The sequence below is a fragment of the Balaenoptera musculus genome, chromosome 11 (assembly GCF_009873245.2).
Source record: "Balaenoptera musculus isolate JJ_BM4_2016_0621 chromosome 11, mBalMus1.pri.v3, whole genome shotgun sequence".
Taxonomy (NCBI): domain Eukaryota; kingdom Metazoa; phylum Chordata; class Mammalia; order Artiodactyla; family Balaenopteridae; genus Balaenoptera; species Balaenoptera musculus.
Genome location: NC_045795.1, coordinates 66,759,057 through 66,785,763, shown reverse-complemented (window position 1 = coordinate 66,785,763; position 26,707 = coordinate 66,759,057). Strand labels below are relative to the sequence as shown.

Sequence of the window (26,707 nt, the reverse complement as noted above, 5' to 3'; positions counted from 1 at the left end):
CAGGGGGCCCAGAAGCCCCTGCTGTTGGAGCATTAGTATTTACAGATGTGCAAAGCTGGTATGTGGGGTTGTCTCTTACATCCCCAATCTGGAATTGGCTTCCAAGCCACAGAATTAAGCTGTTACTTTTTTTTTCCCCAGAGAAAGTCATGCTGCCTCCAAACCTAATGCACACATATGGGCCTCCACCCCCTCACCACCCCACACAGCAACCTCTGCAGCTGCTGCCATCCCTATAGCGTTAAGATGCCATGTAGTACAGTAGAAGCTGAGACGCTCAAAGCCTTGCCTAATAACACCCACCTTGCCTTTGTTGAAGTAGTGGATGATCTTGCGGCACAGTCCCTCTTTCCGCTGCCACTCTGTCTGGGATGGGTAATGGAGGAATTCCCGCAGTGGCCTTTCCTCCCACTGTAGCAGCTCACAGTAGAGGAGCAGAGTGAATGCAGCTTCTGTGGGGACAGGGGCTATGGAGGTCCAGGGGCAGCCAGGTGCCAAGGGACCAGGCTAAGCAGCATGCCAGCGTAAGGCATGTGCAGCCCAGATCAGGGATGCTGGATACCAAAGCTGAGATAGAGGGGCTGTGCAGCCAGCCAATAGCCCGTGACCACAGCATGAAGGAACCAAAGATCCTAGTAGACACCTTCCTCCCTCAGCCTGGTCACCTGCTCTGGGTGCTAGATAAAGTATGGCTCAGGTACCTAAGGGTCTGTGTACAGGTTGCTTTGCTCTGGGACACACTGACATGTCAGAGAGAGTTCTTGGGTTCCTTTTTGCTCAACTGACTAGAGCTTCTTTTCCAACCTTCTCAGAACTGGCTCTGAGGGGTGAGCACTGACTAAGGCTTTTCTCAGCCCTCCCGAAGCCAGCCTCAATGCCTCCAGCTCCATTTTCTGAGCTCAGCATGGCCCTGGGAATGACCCTTTCTCCTTATCTTGACTGTTTCTAAAAGGACCAGAGAGAAGGAGTGTGTACGGTGATAACTGTGTGATGGGCTCCATTCCTGGAGGAAGCTAAAGTTGATGCTGGGCCCAGGACGGGGCCCTGTGACACCACCCATACATGTGGAACAGTTAGAGAGGGTTTATAAAACAACCACAGCTAAATACTGTAGCTTCCTAAATCCCAAAGAGTCAGTCAAACTGCTGCTCATGGTCCTATGACACAGTCTGCTCTTTCCTGTTCTATTTGCTCATTTTTAGTGGGCATTTCCTACTGGCAAGTTAATTAGTTCTAGCTTCTGCCTGGCCTTCAAGGCCCTATTCAAATCTGCTCCCCATGACTATGAAGAATCTCTTTTCTAATTATCTAGTGACCCACTTCCAGTTTTAGCCAGGTATATTGCCTGCAGCCACTTTCCAGGCTCCTGCTCATGTTTGCCGCTCTGCCTATGCTCTGGCTACTGGACCCTCCTGCCCAGGGATACACGTGCCTCCTCACTGGAGCTGTGAAGCCCCTTCTCACTGGGAACAAGCCAATGAGGCCCTCAAGGCCTCCCTTTAGAACTCAGAAAACCATGTGAAATCCTTTTCTTCCCTGCCAATATTCTTTTAAGATGTTATTCCTGAGGCCACCAGAGGCAAGGCTCAGCACCCTCTCTCTGTCCAAATTCCTGACATAGCCTCCCAGTGATGGCCCAGTCCTCCAGGAGTTTAGTAAATGCCTCTATTGATACACGGAATTTTTCAGTCTGTCACTTCACTGCCCTCTCAAAGGGCTGCTGGGATCATGGGTGGAAGTGGACGCAGAGAATGGCAGATTCATCCCAGTCATTTCAGATTTAATTCTTGCCAAGCTGTGTCAGGAAAGGTGGAATCTATGCCAAACACTCTTTAACATCTAACATAAAATAAGGAAGGAGGATTCTCTGTTTCTACAAATTCATCTAATTCTAGTAATGCTGTGGACAAGAATAGCTTGAACTTCCTGGTCTATCACACAAATTCAAGTCCTATGGCTCAAGGGCTAAGATGTGACGGCTGGTCACCACAGTGAAGAAGTGGCTATTTTGGGGGAACTATGACACCAGGTGATCAGGCAGGACACACATGGGTACACATATCTTCCTGACTCAAAGTGGCGCTCAGTAAACAGAGTGTGACAGGTATGTTGAAACGCTTCTAAATTTGTTCTTTTAGAAAAGGCTGTAGTAATGGATTAAACTGTAGATACAATGAAAGGGTCCCTGTCTGGTCTGTCAGAAAGTCAAGTGAACATTCTCCATACTCTCCACTGGGAGCTCAATGTGGGGCTGTTGTGTACTTGCAGGGGAAGAGCCCAGACTGCAAGGCAGGTCTGCCAGCAAGTTCTGGAAGTCCCAGGGTTAGGCTGATGTTCCTGTGTTATGGCCTCACTTAGTTCCAGCTGTGAAGGTCCTCAGAGAAGTTCTGCTCATGAAGAGGGACAGTGAGCTCAGGATGCTCTGAACCTGGCACACCAGAATTTGGAGGTCACCCTTGAGGCCTCAGAGGGGGTGAATAGGAGGCAAGGAGAGTGGAAGAGCTTTGGGCAGCAAGGCACAAGTGGAAGTTCCACCTGCTTTTTCTCCACCACGTTACAAAGGAGTTGAGGGAAAGGAGTGAGGTGACGGGCATCATGGGTCCTGACACTCTGCTAAAATCTGGGAGGCACCAGCTCAGAGCCCTTCTCTTCCAGCTGTGCATGTATGTCCAGTCTGTCCTCATGGGGAGGCATAGCTCCCCCTTCCCACTTACCTGTGTAGTTTTCGGCCTGCAAATGCATGTCACAAAGCTTATGGATATAGCGGATATACATCTCTTCTTTGTTAATCTCAGATTTGTAAAAGTTCTGTAAGAGAGAAGGAAATATAAATGAATATGGGAGAGGCTGCTGCCTGTGGAGGCCATCTCTGAACTCCAGGCAGATGGCCAAAACCCTGGGTGTGCTGGACAGGCGGGAGAAGACAGGCTGTGGAGGTAGCCAGCACCAGGAAGAGAAGGGACCAGCCAGAAGGCACACCTGCTGGGGGTAAAACCTCTGGCAGATCTGCAGGAGCCCTGAGTGATGAGATAGAGGAAGAGTACCAGGGTAGACTGGAAATTAGAGTATGTCAGGGTTGGCGGGACCTTGCCAAGAGGCCAGGCTAGAGCTCTGTCCAAAGAGAAGCTCATTTCATTCCTTTCCCAAGTAGGAATGTGAGTGATGAGGTGCAAGTTTCCAAGATACCAGTAACAGAGCTGATGTCCTGACTCAGACCCTTAGGCTTGGGACTTCCCTGGTGGCACAGTGGTTAAGACTCCGTGCTCCCAATGCAGGGGACCCGGGTTTGATCCCTGGTCAGGGAACTAGATCCCACATGCATGCTGCAACTAAGAGTTCACATGCCGCAACTAAGGAGCCTGCCTGCTGCAAGTAAGGAACCCGCCTGCCACACCTAAGACCCAGTGCAACCAAATAAAAAACAAAACACCAAAAAAACCCCTTAGGCTTATAGCCATGTATTGTAGAAAGGACAGGCCAATCGCAGGACAGAAGCCACACTACGAGGCAGAGAGGAGGAAGAGCCCATGTTCTCTCACCATCAGGTTAACAGTGCAGCCGATCTTCTTATTCTCTGTCTCCTCTCCTTTCATGCAATCCCTGGAAGGGAGAGCACAGATGAATGCACAAAGTGGTGCCTCTGGGACAACACAGAGACCTGCAGTGTCACTGAGGCATTAGTCTGTCCAAACCCCAGATGAGGATGCTCTCCAACAGAAACTTCTTCCACAGATGAGACTGTACTGTGAGCTCCCTCTAAGCTTTGGACCCACTCCTAGGGTTCAAAGATCTCTGTTCAGCTGGACCCCTTGCTCTGGTGGCAGAGTGTAGAGCCCAGATGCTATATCAGGGCATTAAGTAACACCTACCAATGTCTTCAGCACAAAAGAGTATGTCAGTAAAGTAGAAGGTTAAATCCTCAAGTTTCCAAAAGGGGAGGCACAGAGCTTTCCTTAAAGGGCAGTTTTCATTTTGTAAGACAGTGTTTCATGGAAGCCAAGACACTCTACTCTAGGGACCTACCTTCAGGACCCTGTGGCCACAGCAACCACGGCATGGCTGCCATGTTCATCATCTCATTGGCTTTTGTCCCTATGGTGTCCTTCCTGTGCACTAGTCTTTGGAATCCCCTCTAACTAGGAGCAGTGGGTTTGGAGCTTTTTTCTGATTTACGGGTAGCTTCGGCCAGGGCTGAGCTGCATTCATGCTGAGTAGGGCTGGGTTTAGGAGGGGTCATGGCTGGCCTGCCAGACACAGAACAGCGGGAACACTGAGAATGAATCCTTGCCAAGGGAAGGCAGGGACTGGTCAAAGCCAAGCTCCTCTGGGAAGGAGAAAGGCCTAGCACAAGGAGATGAAAGAGAATGAGAACCAGACTGGTGAATCCAGCAAGAAGCTTCCTGTACATGCAGCTAGCCGGAGTCCCAGATGCTCTCCCTTGGCATCTGCATGACATGTAGCACAGAGAAGACAACTATTGCTTGGGTCTGGGTTTCCTCTGTCATTCCTCCTCATTCCTTATCACCTTCCTCTAGGCTCCCAAAAGGCACTTCGCTATCACCTGAACTCTACTGAGAGAATAACTAAGGCTGCAATGGTAGCATTATTGTTACTTTTAGGCTAAGTCAAAAGCCATGATATGACTGAGAAGGCAGGCTTTCACGAAAAAATGAATTTCACATGAACTTCCAGACTGAATGTATCATAAAGATCTCTGAGCTCACAGGCTACCTCCTCTAATCTGCTCATGGCCAGGATCAAGGGACAGAAATAAACAGATTTTACACCAAGAATGGAGGCATGGAAAAGTTGGGTCCCCCTTCCCTGGAAAAACCAAATGAAAGTCCTCCTGGGTCACACTTCTGTACCAGGTGATATTTTCCTGCCCATCTGCCACATGGCTCTGAGGAAGGTCTGCACTAAGGACCTAACTTGCTCTGGAGACAGCCTTTCTCTTCCTCTCTGCTGTGCCCATTCCTCTGAGCCTTGACTTTTCTGGATGAAAAGCCAGAAGGCTACATGTCCCTGGGATACCTCTTGGGTACACGTGCCCACGTATCAGGGGTAAGCCCAGGAAGCCCTGGCCTACCCCTGGGAGAAGGCTTTCTTCCTCTTTCTCCTTGGCCATCAGGAGATTCCTAACGACTGGTGATGGCACACAACACCAGAACAGTCCTACCTCTCATGGCCACGAGGTCTCAATTTTAAGGTCAGGGGATCCTCCTGCTGGGGAGAGCATCTGACCAGAGAAGAGGTCAGGTAGGTTCCTGAGAAGATACCTGTAGTCAAGAAGGCGTTCCATGAGGCGGGTGACCGAGGTTACAAAGGAAATGCCGGTCTCGCGCCATGTTTCCTGTTCAACTTTCTCCAGCAGGCTATTGGTGGAAGCAAACACAATGCACAATGCATGAGCCTTCCTTGGGCACCAGAGTAAGGTCCCAGAGCCCGTGGGGCCTGTGATGGATCTGGAGACGGCAGACTTACCACACTGCAGTCTTACCTGGGGTAGGGCCCAAACAGCTGGGTTCTACTCCATGCAGCAGAAAGCAAAGACAAAGCAATTACTGAACTGGCCAGCAACCAATGAACACGTCTTCCATTCTCCATTGCAAGTTCCGAACTGAGGGAGCGGTTTCAAAGCCCCAGACCCTTTAGGTGTACACACTGTGAGATCTGTTCTGAAGAAGCGGCGGAGTAAGAGTCCACTGAGGGATAGACCTGGCTTTGCCAATTGGCTGGCTGCCTCTATCACTGCTTAGAACCATCCTCAGCAAACATACTAACCAACGTTTTCATGTAAACCAAGGGAAAGATTCCAACCAGTCTTGAGGGCCCAGTGTGAAGGACAGTGAGTCCAGGAGTTACACTGTCATCTTCACTGTCATGGGATACTCCCATGTAAAATGTGCCAGAGCCAAGAGCTAAATGCCCAGGTGCTTTTCTCACTTGCCAGCCCATGCTCCTGTCACCTCCAGGTAGCCTCTGACTTCTCCAAAGAGCCTGGTTTCTGAGATCCTCTGCCTTTTCACAGATCTCTCCTAGGGGATGATGACCTGGATGGACTCTTTCTGTTTGCTCTAGTGATTATCTCAGGTCCAGGTCTCACTCCTGATCCCTTTGCACACTGTCCCTAGCTCCCTAAGGTCATGAAAGTCACCTAGAGTGGAAGGCTCAGCCAGGGACCCAGCACTGGGAACTCACACCCACAGCCTGACTGCTATTAACACTGCAATGATGACAACTGTCTTCCTTGCACACAGCATCTAACTTGAGCCGAGGCTTCTGGGAAAGTGAGGGTTTCCATGTGACCCATGTTACTAGAGCGAGAAGGTAGGACCATTGTCTTTCACCTCTGAGCTGTGTGGAAAAAGCCACTGTGTTCACATTTCCCAAACTCCGTTCTACTGAGCTCTGCTGTCCTGGAGGACAGAGAGAGGTGTTCTGTGAGCAAAAAAGCATGGAAGATGCTGATCACTACACCTTCCTTTTAGAGATTTTTCACATCTTTCTAAATATTAAAGGTTTTGAGAAGTCCTATAATACAGAGGCCTGTTCGATTTTATTTAACTGAGTCTTTTCTAAACTGATTAGCCCATGATCCACTCCCACCTCCCCCCAGCATACCTACAAACATCTTCCCCAAACACAAATTGGGACATGCGGCTCCATGGTTATCAAGTGGCTTTCAGTTCTCAGACGTGAACACTGTTTATGTAACACTGTTTGCTCAGGTAATTATTAATAGCAAGTTATTTTTGTGCTTTTTCCTGCATAGTAAAATCATCAGTTAGTGGCTTAGGAACAGATTTTTCTTCCTTATTTCCACAATTAGAAACATCTTCAGCTAAAAGAGAAATACTAAAGGATGGATTCATTTTCACAAAATAAAATTACTTAAATTTCAAATGAATTCACATTTTATTGCATGACTCATCAAGGAACAAAGTAGGCAGGGTGTAGCGGAAAGATTTCCCCCTCTTGAAACTGGAATATCTGGGCTGTACCCCCAGAGCTGCTTCTTACTGGCCATGCAACTGAGGCCATGCTACCACTTCTCTGAGCTCAGTGTCATCACCTCTACTCATCAGGATAATATCTGCCTTGCCCACCTCACAGGTGTGTTGTGAGGATTAAATCAGATATGTCAACAAATTTTGTACACTGTAAAGTTCTAAGCAAATGTACAGTATTATTATTAGAAAATATATTACAGGCTTATCTTAAAAATGTCACTAAAATAAAGAAAATCTCAAAGCTAGAAATAATGAGTGAGATAGGAGAGGGCTCTAGAGCTGTAAATGTCTTAAAATTTTGTTTTTTAGAAAGATAAAATACCCAACTTTACTATCTATCTGGGAGGACCACGGCTCTCCTGAGTCCCTCCTTTGGGCTTAGCCCTGTGGCTAGTCCTGTAAGGTCTCTTGGCCTCCATCAACTCAAGACAGAAGCCACAACTGGTGGACTTGGGACCCTTGACGTCAGTCAGTACAACCAACCTGTTTCACAAATGGAAACTGGTTTGGAAGGGGGTATAATTTGTTCAAGTCACAAAACTCATGGCAGTGTTTTTCAAGCTGATTGTACAATCTTACAAAGCAGAGATTTAATTCCCTCCCTCCCCCCACCCCGAAATGTCAGCCTTGAGCCCTCATTGAGTCCCCATGAACTGTTTGCCCAACTAGATACAGTACATGGTATGAAGATATATGATGATCCTTTTCCTATCAGCAAATCCAGGAGTTCAGAGTTATCACCTGTCCCTACATCTTAGGCAACTATGGCAATCCCTGAGACAGCTTGCTGTCATGATGTCACTTTCTTGTTGACAGAAGGTGAGCACTGCTACCACCAGGAACAACCCTGGTCTCTCCTGATACCCACCCTCTGAAGCCTGCCCAGCGCAGGTTGCACCGCTACCCATCATTAGCCCACTTCACCCCCTCCCCCAACGTGAGGTGCTTGGGGCTGAAGCAGCTTACAGCAGGCCGAAGAGCTCCCTGTAGCTCTCATCGCCTTTCCCTTCTGACACCATGCTGTCCAGCTTGTCAATCAGCTCGGCCTCCACCTAGAGAGAAGCAGAGATTTTGTAAACCCGAACTGACCTCAGAGGAAGGATGGGAAATCCAGCCCCTGTGATAGGTGAGGATGGTGGGGAACTGCTTCCTGATTTTTTCCTTGCACCAAATAAATCCTAGAGAAGGCAGGATCTCATCTACAGCACTGAGAAACCACCCTGCCTCCCCAATCAGGAAGGGCTCCCACTCTAGTGGTTTAAATGAGTTGGAACTTACACATCCGTCTCAGATACTCTTTTCCCTAGGGGCAAAAGGCAAGGACTCTCTGGTGAGAGAAGTATTTCGGATCCAAAAGAGGTCTTTGTCAAGTGTTTTTCTTTCTTAAAAAATGTTCATTCAAAGGAATTTGTATGTATAAAATACATTTGGTTAGAACTTTACCCTCTATCAGCCAGTCACAAAGAAAGCTTGCTTTGGGGGGCTGGTCCTCACTTTAATGGCTGGCATTAATCTGGGCTGAGGGAGATGTGTTTCCTTCAAAGAGTCCCCTTCAGGATAAAAGGCTCTATTCTTTGTCCTCACAGGACCTAAAGCCCTTGGAGCTGCTGCCCCTGCCGCTGCCTCGTCACTTGGGCCCCCTGCACTTGTTATTGGATTCTTAAACCATACGGAGCAATACTGCATTCATTCCTACCCCACTAATCTGCAAGGCATTCAACAGTGTTAAGCCACTTCTCTAACAGGCCTCAATGCATATACTCTGAGGTGAGAAATTAGTTGTAAGTGATGTGAGATAAAAATCTTTTAAACTGTTCATTAGCCTTTAAAATGTGGTATTGTGCAATTATTTATACAGATTTTTATATAAACAAAAGTGGCATGGCTGCATTTAATAATGAGCTATAACAAAAGATTTTCTCACTCCACATAGGGCCAGAGTCCTAAGATGGTGAAGTATTAAAAAAATAATTGAATTAGGAAATTCATCAAAGGCAGTTACGGTTTCTGAAACCCTATCAGCAGAAAATGAGAATGGATGAATATATGGCCCTTTTATAGTGGTCTGGTATGGCCAGGATGGAGACTGTTGTACATTTATGTTTGGCCTAATCAGTCAGCTGCTTGAATATACTTTCCAGAGGAAATACAAAGTCTGAGATCAGGGGTCCTTAGGGATCGAGGCCATCTGCCTTTCTCCGTGTGGAGAAAAGGCACCAGCAGGGACTTGCCTGGGGTCATGTAAAGTCAGGTTGGGATCTCTCATCACACACGCAGGTACAGGTTGTGCTTTCCAGAACAGGGCAAAGGTGGGGAAGGAACCTGGAGCAGCAGAGAGTACAACAGTGCAAATGTGGGTGCAGCAGTTCCCTGGAGTTCTCAAAATGGGTCCCTGGGCCAACAGCATCAAGTCACCAGAAATCTTGTTAGAAATACAAATTCTCAGGCTCCACTGGATTAAAAACTCAGGGGTTGGGGGGCAGCAATCTGTGTTTTAATAAGCCCTCCGGGTTGTTATGATGCTTATTCAAGTGTCAGAACTTCTGTATTAGGCAAAGGAGCTGGTGATGGAAGGATTCAGGGACATTACTTCCTCACTCCCTGCAGTGCTGATAAAGGAAGAAGTTACTAAGAAAAACTGAGAAATCCAAAACAGGACACTGAAGATCAATGTATGCAAAATCAATGTCTCTAAGTTAAACAAAATGCTAAGTTCTTCAGATATATCATGTCGTAACTGGTAATACTGATGATTTCAGGTCTGCGGAGTTACTTTTATTTTATAAAACCAATATTCCTGAAGTGACACCTTGTTATTCATTCAACAAACATTTGTCCTCTGACATAACCAGCTGCCTACTTCTGTACAAAATATTTACCTAAGCCTAAACTTCTGCATTTGTGAAATGGTAATGGTGGTTAACATTCCTCTTCAGTGTCACTGTGCCCTAGCTCTTGGGAAGTGCTCAATGTATGTTAGTTTTGATTTTCATCTTCATGAACCCACCATGTCTCAGGCATGGGTTCTAAGAAATAAAAGCACAAGAAATGGTCCTGGTCCCAATAACTCATCATCTGGTAGAGGAGGCAGGGATAACAGCTGACACAGCTCAGCACGCGCAGTGCTTGGATGGGGCACACACAGAAAGTGGCTTGGGGTCTGAGTAGTCTACAGACAACAGAGGTTGTTGGAGAGACATAGTGCTGTAAAAACTTAAGAAATGTTTTTGCTCTTTGACCCATCAATTACAGGTGAGAGATTTACCTAAGAAAGTAACTTAAAATGGATATTTTTTTGTAATACTAACAGCAAAAATTTGGAATGAACCTAAGTTCCTAAAACTATGAGACTGGGAATTCCCTGGTGGTCCAGTGGTTAGGAGTTGGCAGACTTGGTGCTTTCACTGCCATGGGCCCCGGTTTGATCCCTGGTTGGGGAACTAATATCCCTCAAGCTGCAGGGCACGGCCAAAAAACAAACAAACAAAAAAACCAAAAGCCCCACAAAACCTAGGAGTCTGATTAAATACACTGTGGTCCAAGCTATGCAGTGGAATACCACGTAGCCTCTAAACTGACAGTGTGGTGCAGAGGAGCATTAACTGACATGAAGGATAGTGATGACAAGGTGCTACTAAAAAAGGGAGATTAAAACCCAGTATACACAATGGTTCCAAAAAAACCAATGTACACAATGATTCCATTTTTTAACTTAAAAAACTCTATGCATTGGGAAAAAAAGTCTGAAAAAGACGTGTCCAGCCCCTCTCCCCCACAAGTTAGTAACAGTACAATTATGAGTTAAATCTTTTCACTATAGCTTATTTGCATTTTTAATTTTTCTACATTAAATAAGTACTGTTTTTATAATTAGAAGAAGTATTTATAGTAGGTGGTAAGAAGTAGGGGAGGAGTTAATAGAGCCAAAGCTGTGGAAAGCACAACTAGAACCAAGACCAAAAAGTCAATCGGGGGCTTCCCTGGTGGCGCAGTGGTTGAGAGTCTGCCTGCCAATGCAGGGGACACGGGTTCGAGCCCTGGTCTGGGAAGATCCCACATGCCGCGGAGCAACTGGGCCCGTGAGCCACAATTACTGAGCCTGCGTGTCTGGAGCCTGTGCTCCGCAACAAGAGAGGCTGCGATAGTGAGAGGCCCGCGCACCATGATGAAGAGAGGCCCCCGCTTGCCACAACTAGAGAAAGCCCTTGCACAGAAACGAAGACCCAACACAGCCATAAATAAATAAAATTAAAAAAAAAAAGTCAATTGGATTTTAATGATTAGAAGGTTATTCGAGGGGCTTCCCTGGTGGCGCAGTGGTTGAGAATCTGCCTGCCAATGCAGGGGACACGGGTTCGAGCCCTGGTCTGGGAAGATCCCACATGCCGCGGAGCAACTGGGCCCGTGAGCCACAGTTACTGAGCCTGCGCGTCCGGAGCCTGTGCGCCGCAACAAGAGAGGCCACGATAGTGAGAGGCCCGCGCACCGCGATGAAGAGTGGCCCCCACTTGCCGCAATTAGAGAAAGCCCTCGCACAGAAACGAAGACCCAACACAGCCATAAATAAAAATAAATAAATAAAATTTAAAAAAAAAAAAAAAAAAAAAAAAAAGAAGGTTATTCGAGAGAGCAATGTCAACAAAAGTGGGTGCACAATATACATTAGACTGAACTGATAGGAGGGTGGGAAGTGGAAATGTGGGGATGAAAAGAGTAGACTACTCTTTTAAAATATGTAATGGCAAAGGGAAGCAGCAGCAAGATTTTTTTAACCAGGGACAACGAGGTTTACATGGCTTGCTGGATATCAGTTATTCATGACAGTCTTATTGGAGGAAAGAATGCTACCCATCAGCTGAGTCTTGAAGTGTGAGCCAAATGAGCTCCAACTTAGCCTTCCACAAAGCTAACCTTCCTTATTCAGTGTTAGTGATGGTTAAGTACAGCCCAGCTCTTCTTTTAGTAAACTCAGGTGACCCATGGTGCAGTTCCACAATGTCATCTACTTCTTGGTAACCAGGTTCTCTCATCAGGCAGTTGTGCATTTTGCACAATTAGAAGGCATATGTTGTGGCAACATAGAAAAGCAACAGTTCTTTTCTGTTTGAAGTTATTATTTCCTGAAGTTCTGAAGGCAAAAGAGCTGCACACTCTAAAAATGGATTCTTATCTTAAATACTATTTACTCAAGATAGAGAGCATCTATGAAAAACCTAGAACTAGCATCATACTTCAGTGAAACACTGAATGCTCTCTCCTAAGATTAAGAACAAGGCAAGGATGTCTACTTTTATCACTCTTATTTAACATCAGACCAGAGGCCCTAGCCAGTGCAATGAGGCAAGAAAAAGAAATAAGAGGCTTACAGATTAGAAAGGAAGAAATAAAACTGTGTCTTTTCACAAGTGATAGGATTATCTAAATATAAAATCACAAGGAATCTACAAAAAAGCTTCTAGAACTAATAAGTGAGTTTAGCAAGGGTGGAGGATACAATGTTAATGTACAAAGCAATTGTATTTCTACATAATAGCAACAAACTGAAAATTAAAAATTTTAAATCAGAATAATTTATAATAGCACCAAAAAAACCAGAAAATATTTACATATAAATCTAACATGTGCAAGATCTGTATGCTGAAACTACAAAACATTAATGAAAGACATCAAAGAACACCTGAATAAATGGAGAGATATACTGTCTTCAAGGACTAGAAGTATTCATTAAGTACTATTAAGATATCAATTTTCCCAATTTGATCTATAGATTACAATGCAATCCCAATCAAAATCCCAGCAGGAATTTTTATAGATACTGACATGCTGATTCTAAGATTTATAAGAAAAGGAATTGGAATAGCTAATACAATATTGAAAAAAAAAGAACAAAGTCGGAGGATTCACACAACCTAATTTTAAGACTATAAAGCTACAATAAAGACTATGTGGTATGGTGACAGATTAGACATATAGATCAATGGAAAGACTAGTGAGTCCAGGAAGAGAACCACATGCATATGGTCAACTGATTTTCAACAAAGAATACAGTCTTTTCAACAAAACGTGCTGGACATCCACATGTAAAAAGGAAAAATAAAAAGCCTTGACCCATACTTCACACCTATACAAACATTACCTCAAAACAGATCATAGATCTAAATGTAAAATTATAAAACTTCTAGAAGAAACAAAAGAGAAAAATTTATGGTCCCGGGTTAGGCAAAGAGTTCTCAGATATGATCCCAAAAGCACGATCCATACAAGAAAAATAATGATCAATTGGACAGCATAAAAATTAAAAACTTTTGTTCTGTGAAAGACATTGTTTAGTAAATGAAAAGACAAGCTAAGAGAAAATATTGGTAAACCATATATTCAACAAAGGACTTACGTTCAGAATATATAAAGAACCCTAAAAACTCAACAATAAGAAAACAAACAGCCTAATTAAAAATGAACACAAGTTTTGAATAAAATCATTTCACCAAAGAAGATACAAAGATGGCAAATAAGCACATTAAAAGATGTTCGGCATCATTAGTCATTAGGGAAGTGAAAATTAAAACCACAGTGATATACAACTACACACCTATTAGAATGGCTAAAATAAACAAAGAGATAATATCAAATTCTGATGAGTATGTGGATCAACTGGAACTTTCATACGCTACTGTAGGGATTTCAAAATGGTATAGTCACTTTGGAAAACAGTTTGATAGCTTATAAAGTTACATATACATTTACCACAATACCCAACAATCCTACTCCTAGGTATTTACCTAAGAAAAATGAAAGTTTATATTCATACAAAAACTGTAAAGAAAAGTTTTTCAGAAGCTTTATTCATCATCACCAGAAAGTGTAAATAACCCAAATGTCTTTCAAATGGTGAATGAATAAACTGCAATGGCATACTACTCAGCAATAGAAAAACTGATACATTTAACAAAATGGATGAATCTCTCAAAGGCATTATGTTAAGTGAAAGAAGTCAGTCTCAAAAGGCTACAGTCTACATGATTCCCTTTACATGACATTCTGGAAAAGGCACACTTATAGTGAAGGAGAGTAGATCAATGGCTGCCATGGGTTAAAGGGAAGGGAAGGGTTTGACTACAAAGGGGCAGCAAGATGGAATTTTTAGGAATTAAAAAAATCTTGACTGTGGTAGTGGTTACATAACTTTATGTGTTTACCAAAATTTACAGAGTTGGAAATCCCAAAGACTGAATTTTACTCTCTGTAAATTTAAAAATAAATAAAAATTTAAAAATTCCTGTTTGCCTGGTCTGTTCCTCACTGCTACAGTCACTCACTCTGCGAGCACTGGTTCATCCCAGAATCACAGGGTTGGGAGGGAGCTTAGTGGGGAACTGGTTATAGTCCCCAAGCCAAAGTAGGAATTTCTCCTCGAGGCCTACAGGGAGCTTCTGTTTGAGAACCACCAGCAAAGAGGAAATCCCCATCTCTGAAAGCAGGCCAGCTTACAGCAAATAACTTGTTGCTAGCAAATTATTTCTTTTGTTAGCTAAAATTGGCTTTTCTACCACTGTTTTCTACCTATTGTTCCTAATCTTATTCCCTGGAGCTCTAGATAAAAGGGCAGGGGCCATCTCCTCCACCTTAGGGGTGGCAGAAGAACTGCAGAGAGGGACAACCTGAAGTCACTCAGTCAGAAGCCAAGGGCTTACACCTCATGGACCCACCCCTCTGTGCAGGAGTCTGTGAAATTCTAGGCTATGAGAAGTCATCTGGTCTGGGCTCTAGCCTTAGAAATGCCCAGACCACACAAACTGGGGAACCTCCAGAGAGAAGAGACAACACTCCCAGGACCTCCTCCTGAATGAAGCTGGGAGGTTACAGTCTCAGTCATTCTCTCCTTGATCAGAAAGTTCCTTTCACATGATGTTCAATTCCTTTCCTCTGATTCTTTTCTGGCCTCTAACTTCATGAAGAAAATCCACAAATCAATTCTGGCCAGTAAGTAAAGGAAACCCTAGAACAGGACTCAAAATGGCCAAGTTACAGCCTACTTCCACTGGAACTACAGCCAGGCATCTGGATCACGTGCCTGGGCAAAAGGGGTCCATTCCAGGGGAGAGCACCCTTAACACTGCCAGGTGTTGTCTTACCTGTTTGAAGTTGCCATTTTTCCTTTGCTCCCAGTCCATCATGTCATGAAAGATGGGAATCATGATATTCCGCACTTCTGGCTGTGGGACCAGTGTCACACCCAGAAAAGGACCAATCATTCCCGGAATAAAGTGGATCTTATGTTCACCTGAACAACAAAACCCAACAGATATTAGTTTATGCTTGCTTTGCTCCTTCCATAGAAGCTTCCCAAGTGGGGCCACAACACATGATTTGATCTTCACTGGAAGCATCTGAGAGCATAGCAAGCTCTCTCCCCTATAGATTTCTGAGAAACCCGCTTCGTTTGGCTTTTTAGAGTTCATGGATTAAACTGGCCCAGTACAGTTAAAACAAACGTTCAACAGGCACAAATTCTTTCCAAAGAATTTACTGGGAGGTTCTACAAACTATCTGAAAATCATTCTGAGGTCAAGGAACAGAGTTCACTACTCTAGACAGAATAGGATTTCTGAGTACACTGTAATAGTTTCAGATAATCTGTTCATAGTGTTTATTTAGCAAGGAAAATTCATCTATTTCTACTTAAACACAATGCACTATCCCTGGGGTTTCTGCCTCTAGCCCAGAGGCATTTAAGTGATAAGGATGTTCAGTCCCAGGTCCAGCCACTAGTGATCTGAAATCCATAGGCCTCTTCATTGCCTGTGCTCAAGTGTGCCCAAGAGCCCCCTCCTGAGTTAGCAGGAGCCTCCTGCACAGCCCTACCCTGACAGACTGGCTGAGAGACTCTCTGTGCACCCTCCAACCCCCACCCCTTGTCTTCACACTGCATTTTTTTTTTCACACTGCATTTTTGATGGTAGCATTACATTTATTCAGACCAGCTTGGCTGATCCCTCATTTTTCTTAATGAGGCCTTTCCATGGGAAGTGTGTGGTGACTCTCCCTGTGACTAGCTTGTCATCTGGGCATGTTCCCAGAAGCCAGGGCCAGTCTTGAAGACCATGGGAGAACTTTTCCTTGTAATGGTAAAGCGAGTGAACCATCTTCCAGAGCTCTGCTTTCAGTACTTCAGAGACTGAGGAGACAAACTGTGGGCCTGTGCAGTGACTGTTATGGTCAAGTAAAATCAGTTCTTGAGAACTAGAAAATGTCATTTCCACCCAAAACAATGAGGCAGGAATGGCTTTATCAGGCAAATTTGACATGTTTTTTGATTTCTTCCATGTTAAAAGCCTATTTAAAGAGCAACTGTTAGCTCTGAGGCAGATTCTGCATATTCCAATCTTGGTATTTGGTACAGTTGCTAGTCCCATGTGTTCCTGGGAATTTCAGAGTCATCTTCGGGGTTAAAATCTATACCTGGACCATGCTGGATGCAGGGAGTAAGAGTACTGAAGCTAGAAAGCTGGTTTGGGGAAACGCATCCCCACTCATGGACGGAAGGCCCTAGTGCTGGCAGGAATGCCTTGCACCTTGCCTGCTGCCTCTAGAGTTGTGACTGGGATGGTTAATGGAGAACTATAAGATTTTATGGCCATCATTTCTAAGACTTCAGAGCCATGAGCTTAGTTGAAAGCAGCCTTCACTAGGAAGAAGAGCAGCAGCTTCTCTAGCATCCTGTCAGGCCACTAAGAAGCTTACAGTATCAGAGGATGGCCCACCTAGTCACCAGGGCAATCCAAGGATTCTACCAAAAACTGACAATTTGAGATCCAAACCAGCGGATATTAGAGAAGCTGTAAAGAGAAGCTGTCGAAAGAAAGGAGATGAAAATCAATCTCACCTAGAGGCTGCAATTCCTTTCTTACACGCAATTGGCAGCAGGAACCTCGTCTGGATGCCTGAATACCAGAGACCCAAGAAGTGTTTCAATCTTTATTAAAATGAATAGCTGCCCTTGCTCATGTGCTGACTATCTCCAAGATCTATGCTTGTGGGCCTGTATCATCTGGACTGGGACATGAAGAGCACAGAGGATCTTATAGTCTTAGAGCCTCGTCTTCTTCTTTTCCTTTTGACTTTGGTTCTCAAAAAAGGGATTGTGCATATGTATTACTGGGGTCTTATTTCTCAGCTTAACTCTCCCTGCCAAGGGCTTTGTGCACATGTGCTACACTATACCATCCATCTGAGGTGTTATGTTAAAGATATGTAAAGATCTCTTGGGTCTGAATTAACATTCACAAAACCTGGGGGACGTAATTAGTCTTGTCACTTTTTATTCGGCTATGCAGTATGTGTAAGGGAAAAATATGGAGAAAAGACCTACCCAAATTCTGCCACATGCTGAACAGTTCATAAGCCATCATCACACGCATGTCCCCATACCTGGGAATAGAACACATGAACCAGCTATTAGTGGGAGAAGGTTCAGGAAGACGGGGCTACAAACCCCAGGAGGCCAGTACTTCAGCACTGTTTCTAAAGCTTCCCAAAATACTAAGTCTTTTGGCTCTCAACTGAATTCTTATACTTGGCTCCTTGGGAGGCTACCTCAGTGAGAACCATGTGGACTTCTTAAGGAGCCCCTTATGGAAACATAACCCCATCTGGGCACATGGTAGGAAGATGAATAAGAGACATATGTCTTACTTATCTAGAATTTTCTTCCTCTTGGTGGAAGTAATGATTTCTAGCTGAAGGCTTGGCTGATTTATGAACAGAACTGCCAGGCTAAAATAAGAATTCCACACCTAGAGAGAGAGAGAGAGAAAGAGGAAATATGTGAAAGCCTGAGTCCTTAACCTTGCAAGGAGAGATTCTAAATATATGCATGTAGCACAGAATTCATTTTACAGTGTTAAGATCTTGATTTTTTAAAAAATATCTTTTCAAACGGGACTTTTTTCCCCCTTTCTTGACTTCCCTGAAACCAGTAGTGTTGATTCTGGACTAGAAAACAAACTCATGGATGTCTGGCTCCCAACACCTCCAATAGGGGTCTTCTAGGTCATACTCTAATTACTATCAAGCTTGGAAACTGATACCATGAACATATTAAGAAAGCCCCAACCACTTAGCAGACACCTAGCTGAACCCTTCTCAAATTCCTGACCTGCAAACTTGTGAGCAAAATAAAATGGTTGTTTTAAGTAAAACAAAAACAAAACAGTGAGCTTGGTTTCTGGCTTTCTAGGGTTATTACAAAGACAGTGATGGATTTTAGGAGCTCCTACCTTAAAGTCGAAGTCTGTCTCTGTGAAATTCTTGTGCAGTGCAGAAGACAGGTACTGGACTGTAGTGACTATAATACTGTAGTAAGGGAACAAGGTGTTGGCAGAGTTAAAAGACTAACGATGGCATCCTATAGCTTAGCATCAATGGTCTATGGCCCGTGTGCAAACTTCTTGAGTACAACTAGCTCTCGTGTAAGGTGTGACTTTAAAGGAGAGAGAGAGATGGCACAAACCCCACAAAAAACCCAGCTTGGAGAAATGCCCCACCAGTCGGTTCTAGACCTAGCTCTGCCATTACCTGGCCTTGGCACTACTTCTCTCTGGGCCCCAGTTTCCCTGCCTATAAAAGGAGGGGAGTGAGGTTTAATGGTTCTTCAAGGTTTCTTCCAGTACAAAGAGTGATTCTAGTATTTTGGGGACCTTGGATAATGAACATATATTATGACCACCAGAGGACTTAAAGTAGCATTCTATTATTTTACTTGATAATAGGGGTTTATAGTTATTAAACCTCTACTTTTATCATATACTATTATTTTCATGTATAAGTCATTTGATTTCAGCCTTTGATCTAGAATATCACTTTCAATTTTCACCTGGGCACATTTAAAGGGCAATGGGAGGCTGATTTGTTAGAACCGAGGGCACAGGTCAAGGGAGGGAGAAAGTGAAGTGGGACAGGCAGGTAAGGGTTTGATTACAGAGGGTGTTGGATGCCTGGCAAAGGAGCTTATATCTAACAATGACCACCGAAGCCTTGGTGCAGAAGAGGGGCAAGGCAAAAACGGTGCATTAGAGAGACTAGTCACCAGCAAACAAATTTGAAAAGTAAAAGCTTTGAAAGAAGAGGCTGCTCCTGCAGAATGGGCTGGAGAGCCTGAAGTGCCCCGACTAGAGCTAAGAGAAGCAAGAGGGGGGTCAAATGGAAAATCCACTATTTAAGGAAATATCTGTGCAACTCTGTTTAAAACCCTTCCTCTGTTCTGTATTAAATGTTTGCAGTTTTGAAAAAAGAAAAAAGAGTGCTATAAAAGGTACAAAGTAGAAAGACCATGCTGACACCTTGGTAATATATCTAACAAATAATTTCACCGCACTGCATAATGTCAACATAAAAGGCAGATCAGAGGGAGCGGGCAGTAGACTAGAGAGTGGAGGCCAAGTGGCCTTCTCCCACAAGCAAGCACCTTACCACCCACATTACTTGTCTGGTTTGTCAGTTAGAAGCACAGGGTAGAAATATGAATGGGGCAGACAATTTGGGGTCAGCCTTAGAGTGAATTCTGTGGCCAGCGTTAGAAGTGGTCAGAGAGAGCCTCACAGCCACGTCTCAGGTGGGTAATTAGCACTAGTTGTGGGAGGCAAGCAGTGTCTGGCAGACAACACAAATCAAATCAAGAGGAGGCCTTGGGATACTGCCTGAAACTACAGAGCAACAGAGGCCAATGAACAGGCCCTCCTCAAGGAGGAGCCCTTCTCTGGGTATTATATTTCTCATTCTTAAAAGTTCCTTTTCTATCCTTACCATGACATCGTCTGCCAGGCACTTAGATTCCAGTTTTAAACTGTCTTTGACTATTTCTTCTCCTTGAACTTTGGTAAATGGCCAAGTCCTGCTGATTGTGCCTCCAAACATTTTCACATTTGCCCTCTCCTCTCTGTCCCCATGGCTTCGACCTTGATTTCTGACTTGCTTCTTCTCACACATATACACACTCTCCTTAGTCTGGGAACAGTTCTGTGGATGCTGGTGCAGGGCCCTTCCACACTCACTTGCTTGTGAGAAGTCTCATCACCATCCAGTCCCGAGGAAAGACACTCATCTTCATCAGGTTCCGGAACACACAGAAAATCTTCAGCAGGAATTCCTGGTCCGAGAGGAAAATCTGATGTGAGACACCACACCTCTACCACTGCAGCATACATTTCCTCAACAGGGCTCTCCTGACCTCTAGACCATGAGAATGGATGGAACCAGTAGGTGAGACTCTGGTTCCCTTTGTGAGCTGCTTTTCTCTTAGAGGGCTGCATGAGAGTGAGGTCTGGGCACTTTCACAGGCCAGTCCAAAACTGGGTAGAAGAGATGCACTATAGCCACTCAGCCCAGTGCCTAACGACCAAAGCACAGGGGGTCCAGCAGAAATGGTATCCACCAGAGTCCATCGTTCTCAATCTTTGGGGCATGACCCCTGAGCACTTGACTATAAGAACTTGCTTTCCTGGATGTTAAGAACGCATTGACAAGAGAAGCACTTTAGGGATAGCAGAGTAAGTACCTCCAAAAATGTGCTCCTCCGTGAAAGCAATGAGAACAGTCACAAAGACTGGTTAATGAAAGGCTTGCAACAATAAGAAGTGTTATTTAAGAAAAATGGTTGAATCTCAGTAGGAAAAGTGAGCTTTATTGTGTTTTAACTTTCCCCATTCCCATCCCCTCTCTCTCCCTATCTTCAACATATCCTTGAAAATAAGCAGCTGTAGAACCATGGTAGTAGTAAAAACCAGCACCCTAGCAGTCACTAGAAGGGACAAAATGGTTTTGGAGCTCCCCAAAAAGTGCCATCCCAAGAGAATTGTTACTGTTTGATCTGTTTGGTAGCAACCTGGGAAAGCCCCATTCAGAGGGCTTAATTGACCGGACTCAGAGTTCACTAAGTGAGAAAAGCCTTATCCCTAGTGCAGTTGTTGAAAAAATCAGCCATAATAATTTAACATCCCAGCTTCATGAAGCAATCATATCAGTTGGGACAAACAAGAGAGTGGCCAAAACACTTAAAAGAAAAATCTGGGTAATGAGACATACACTTGGGGCTTTGAAAAGCTCTGACATATTCCTAGGAATCTAGAAGGCCACATATGTGTACAGGGCTGTACACATCCCCAGGAAAGACCTAAGAAGCCTAATCTGTCGCCTCTGGCTGACTTTGAGGCCCTATGCAAGCAAGAAGTGAAGGCTAAGGCAGCAACGTAAACTGCTGAAGCACTGAAGGTGAGCCCCAACCCCACACAGAGACACTTAGCAAAGTGGAAGACTCATTGATTTAAAGTGTTTAAGGAAATCTCTGTCTAGTTATTAAGCTGATCATTAAGCTAACTGAATGAAAACTTCAGGGGCTGCACACAACAAAAAATGCAGACATTAAAGAATTAGTCCAGGAAAGTCACTAAACAAACAAATATCAGCAACAAAAGTGAAACAACAACAAACCCTGGGGATGTGGGCAGGGGGAAGGGAATCTGATTTCCAGACTTGCTACATTATTTAAATTGTCCAGTTTTCAACAAAGAAATTATAAGATGTAAAATGAAACAGGAAATTATGGAAACATACATAAGATAGATATAAAACAAACAGCAAAATGGCAGGTGTAAATCCTCTTATTGGTAATTACAACAAATGTAAATGGGTTAAGCATTCCAATCAAAAGGCAGAGACAGGAAGAATGGATTAAAAAATAAACATGATCCAATTGTATGTTATCTACAAGATACATAAATACTTTAGATTCAAAGACACAAATATATTGAATGTAAAAGGATAGACAAATACATACAATGAAAATAGTACCCAAAAGAAAACTGGTGTGGCTATGTTAACATAAAACAATATAGACTTTAACAAAAATTGTTAATAGAGATTAAAAAGAACATTTTATAGTGATAAAGGAGTCAGTTGGTATGGAAGACATAATTATAAATATAAATGCACTTAAAAGAGAGCCTCAAAATACAGGAAGCAAAACCTAACAAAACTGAAAGGAAAAACAGACAATTCAACAATGACAGTTGGAGACTTTAATGTACCATTTTCAATAATGTATAGAACAACTAAATAGAAGATCAGCAAGGAAAAAGAAATCTTGAATGGGACTTCCCTGGTGGTCCAGTGGTTAAGAATCTGCCTTCCAATGCAGGGGATGTGAGTTCAATCCCTGGTCAGGGAACTAAGATCTCACATGCCACGGGGCAACTAAGCCCACATGCTCTAGAGCCCACACACCACAACTAGAAAGCCCGCGCGCTGCAACTACTGAGCCCGTGTGCTCTGGAGCCTGTGTGCCACAACTAGAGAGCCCGTGTGCTGCAACTACTGAGACCACATGCTCTAGAGCCCATGCATCGCAACCATAGAGAAGTCCGCATGCCGCAATGAAAGATCCTACATGCTGCAACTAAGATCCTGCGTGTCACAACTAAGACCTGACGTAACCAAATAAATAAATAAATATTTAAAGAGAAATCTTGAACAATACTATAAACTAACTAGACCTAACTGACATCTATACAACACTCCATCCAATAATAGCAGAATACACACATTCTTCTCAAATGCACACAGAAGGATATGTGCATTCTCTTCTTTAGGGTAGACCATGTTAGGCCATAAAGAAAGCCTCAGTAAATTTAAAAGAACTGAAATCACACACAGCATGCTCTCCAACCATCATGAAAGGGAGTTAGAAATCAATAAGGAAAGAAGGAATCAAGAAGGAAATTTAGGAAAATTTTTTTAAATGTGGAATTAAACAGTACACTCCCAAATAACCAATGCATCAAAGAAGAAACCACAAGGAAATCAGGAACAGCTTTGACATGAATAAAAGGGAAAACATATCAAATCAAAACTTAAGGGATGAAGCTAAAGATTATAGCTGTAGTGCCTATATTAAAAAGAAGAAAGATCCCAAATAAATAACCTACATTACACCTTAAGAAACTAGAAAAAGAAGAGCAAACTAAAGTAAGCAGAAGGAAGGGAATAATAAAAATTAGAGCAGAAGTAAATGAAATAGAGAAGAGGAAAATAGAGGAGAAAATGAAACCAAAAGTTGGTTCTTTGAAAAGATAACAAAATTGACAAACTTTTAGCTAGTCTGACCAAGAAAAAAAAGGAGAGAGAAGACTCAAATTACTAAAATTAAGGATAGGACTTCCCTGGTGGCGCAGTGGTTAAGAATCCACCTGCCAATGCAGGGGACACGGGTTCGAGCCCTGGTCCGGGAAGATCCCACATGCCGCGGAGCAACTAAGCCCATGCACCACAACTACTGAACCTGCACTCTAGAGCCCGCAAACCACAACTACTGAGCCCGCATGTTGCAATTACTGAAGCCCGCGCGCCTAGAGCCCATGCTCTGCAACGAAGAGAAGCCACTGCAATGAGAAGCCTGCGTACCACAATGTAGCCCCTGCTCGCCACAACTAGAAAAAGCCTGCTTGCAGCAATGAAGACCCAATGCAGCCAATAAATTAATTAATTAAAAATAAATAAATAATAAATAAATAAATAAATAAAAATTAGGGATGAAAGAAGGGATATCATTACTAATGTTACAGAACTAGAAAGGTTTATAAGGGACTACTATGGACCAAATGCATGCCAACAAATTATATAATCTAGATGAAATGGACAAATTTTTAGAAAGATACAAACTACTAAAATTTATTTAAAGAAGAAACAGAAAATATGAGTAGACCTATCATAAATGAAGAGATCAAATTAATAATTGAAAAGCTTCACACAAAGAAAAGCACAGGACCAGACGGCTTCACTGGTGAATTCTACCAAATGTTTAAGTTAGAATTAATACCAATACTTGTCTTTTTAATTATATCCACTTTGAAAGTGAAGCAGTATCTTACTGTGGTTTTGATCTGCATTTCCCTAATGACTAATGATGTTGAGCATCTTTTCAACTGTGTACTGACTATTTACATATCTTCTTTGGGGACATGTCTATTAAAATCCTTTGCTCATTATTAAATTGGGTTATTTGTCTTTTTATTGTTGAGTTGTAATAGTTCTTTATATAATAATACAAGTCCTTTATTAGATTCATGCTTTGCCAATATTTTCTTTCATTCTGTGGGTTGTCTTTAACTTTCTTGATGGTGTCCTTTGAAATAGAAAAGTTTTTAATTTTGGTAAAGTCTAACTTATCTATTTTATCTTTTGTTGTTCCTACTTTTGGCATCAAATCTCAGAAACCACAGCTAAACCTAAGGATTTAAAGATATACTCCTATGTTTCCTTCTAAGAGTTTTACAGTTTAGCTTTTACAAATAGGTCTACGATCCCTTCTGAGTTAATTTTTTATATGGTGTGAAGTAGGGGTACAATTTCATTCTTCTGCATGTAGATATCAAGTTGTCCCAGCACAATTTGTTGAAAAGACTCTTCTATCCTCATTGAAACTGTCTTGGCACCATTATTGAATATCAATTGACTGTAAATATAAAGGTTTATTTCTGGACTCTCAATCCAATTCCATTGATTTATCTGTCTAACTTTAGGTCAGTACCAATCTTGATTACTGTTATTTTGTTGTAAGTTTTGAAACTGGGAAGTGTGAATCCTCCAATTTTGTTTTCTTTTTCAAGACCATTTGGCTATTCTGAGTTCCTCACATTTCCATATGAATTATGGATCAGATTATCACTCTCTGCAAAAAGACAGCTGGAACATTGATAGGTCTTGTGAAGCCTGTTTCATGAGCAATCTACAAATCATCTGTTGAGTTCATAAGAAAGGGAAGAGTCCTGGTTTGCTGACAACCAGTGTGGCCCAGAGTAGCCTCTCATAGAGGCACATGGTCACAGGGCTGCTATCAGTCAGGGAAAACTTGCCAATGTTACTGGGGTCTGGATCTGTGGGAATATTGCTGGCTTTCAGCTTCTGGAAGCCATGCAGTCAGCTGTAAAGTGAGGCTGGTACATCTTATACCCTTGGCAACACTGGCCACTTGCACTCACCCTCTGGCAGGGGAAAGACTCCTGGGTAGTCTTAGTTGCATGCTTCCTTTCCCGGGTGAAAGGTCAATGTTTTTCTGCCTACCTTGAGCTCATCTTTGCTCTGGAAGTTGTCCAGGAGGTGCTGGTAATGGGTGTCACACATCTGGCGGAGCAATGAGAGAAGGCAGGACACATACTCGCCCTGGGGACCAACCCAAAAAACACTTAGCAAAGCCAATGACAAGAGCTGTGTTCCCCCAATCCACAGAGGGCAAGGAGAGAAGGAAGGGTCTGAGATGGCCCCAATGATCATGAAAGGGAAGGTGACAACTCTGGCCCTGAATATGAATTTTCTTTTCAGCTAAGGGGGGCCTGAGGGGTTGGGAGTTTTAATAAGACCTCTGCAGCATGGGGCTAATTGAAAAACCTTAACCTATAACAAAGAATTACTGCCAAGTAAGACAGATAGTCTAGCTTTTTCCTAGGAAAGTTTTGGCTTCATAGTCCTTTGTCATTATATGTTGCCAGGGTACCATACTGAAGTCTGGAGGGGCTACTGGGAACAGGGCTCTCAGCCTTCTCTGGACAGAATCTGGGCTCTGCCTATCCTGCTGGGCTGGAGAAGCCCTTCTACAAGGTTCTCCTTGGGGACCTCCCAGAGCTTACATGTGATTACTGGACCAGGCAGATGGAACACAGTAGATCAACATAACTCTCTGGAAAGCAGAAGAGTCAAAACGGACCTTTATGAGTAGATGAGCTAATGGCTTTAAGTAAACATTTAAAGATAAAAAAATGAGTCTTTAAAATTTCAAGTTCCAACTGGGGTACATGGATGAAAACCCCACCTTAAGGACTCCAAAGACTCATCTCATGGAAATTTTTGGCACGGGGCAGCTGAGCATGGCTTCCTCTTACAAGGTTGCCTCCTTAGAAGGGATGGAGGAAAAATTACTTCATTTGGGCAGTTCTCAAATGTTTTTAAACTCATGGGAATTTGACAACAGTTTTTTAGTCTCTCAGATCCTTTTTAGACTCATGAAATTATTATACATACATGTATTTAAAATATATACAGGAAAAAAAAATAAATAAAAAATAAATAAATAAAATATATACAGGGACATGAACCTCAGTTTTATCTGAAAAAAATGGACATAAGCCATAATTTATAGATTTGTTGTGAGGATCAGATGCATTAATGTACATAAAGCATTTAAGTAAACAGTTCACTACATAAAGCCGTGCTCAATAAATTGTTGCTATCATCTTCATTAAATCCATATAAAATAGATCACTTCTTTAGTATTGCTAATGAGTTAATATTTGTAGAGTGCATAAAGCAGGATCTGGCCCACAGCCAGCACTGTGTCATTGCTGGTTAGAAGGATGGGCTGCCAGGACATGCCAGGGTGCATATGTTTTTACCTACAGTGAGGGTGTCCTGAATAGGGGTTCCTAAGAGAGCAGATATTCTTTCCAAGCCCAATGCTCCAGAACTCACGTCTGCTCTTTGCTCTCCCTAACATGCTGGAGCTTGGCTTGCTCCCATAGAAGGTTTTCTACAAAGGGATCATTGTAGTCTTCCACCTGCCAACTAGAAGATTCCAAGCAATCTGTTTATCATGTTCCAACATCAGGGCTAAGAAGTCCACTCTGTATAGGGGTGGGGGTTCTCGGGGGTGT

General features: G+C 43.3%; 1 protein-coding gene across 4 annotated transcripts in view; it reads right to left on the bottom strand.

Annotated features, from left to right (window-relative positions):
- Positions 1–26,707, bottom strand: part of DOCK3 (dedicator of cytokinesis 3) — a 385,395-nt gene that overhangs the window by 33,268 nt on the left and 325,420 nt on the right. For all 4 annotated transcript variants that reach the window (XM_036869659.1, XM_036869661.1, XM_036869660.1 and 1 more), the window contains exons 27-38: positions 25,125–25,223; positions 20,063–20,157; positions 18,290–18,365; positions 17,706–17,806; positions 17,383–17,441; positions 15,146–15,294; positions 7,980–8,065; positions 5,501–5,527; positions 5,280–5,375; positions 3,540–3,600; positions 2,715–2,808; positions 304–452 (exon numbers count right to left, since the gene is read on the bottom strand). In XM_036869659.1, the coding sequence (XP_036725554.1) occupies positions 304–452; positions 2,715–2,808; positions 3,540–3,600; positions 5,280–5,375; positions 5,501–5,527; positions 7,980–8,065; positions 15,146–15,294; positions 17,383–17,441; positions 17,706–17,806; positions 18,290–18,365; positions 20,063–20,157; positions 25,125–25,223 (1,092 nt within the window). The remainder of the gene's footprint in view (positions 1–303; positions 453–2,714; positions 2,809–3,539; positions 3,601–5,279; positions 5,376–5,500; positions 5,528–7,979; positions 8,066–15,145; positions 15,295–17,382; positions 17,442–17,705; positions 17,807–18,289; positions 18,366–20,062; positions 20,158–25,124; positions 25,224–26,707) is intronic.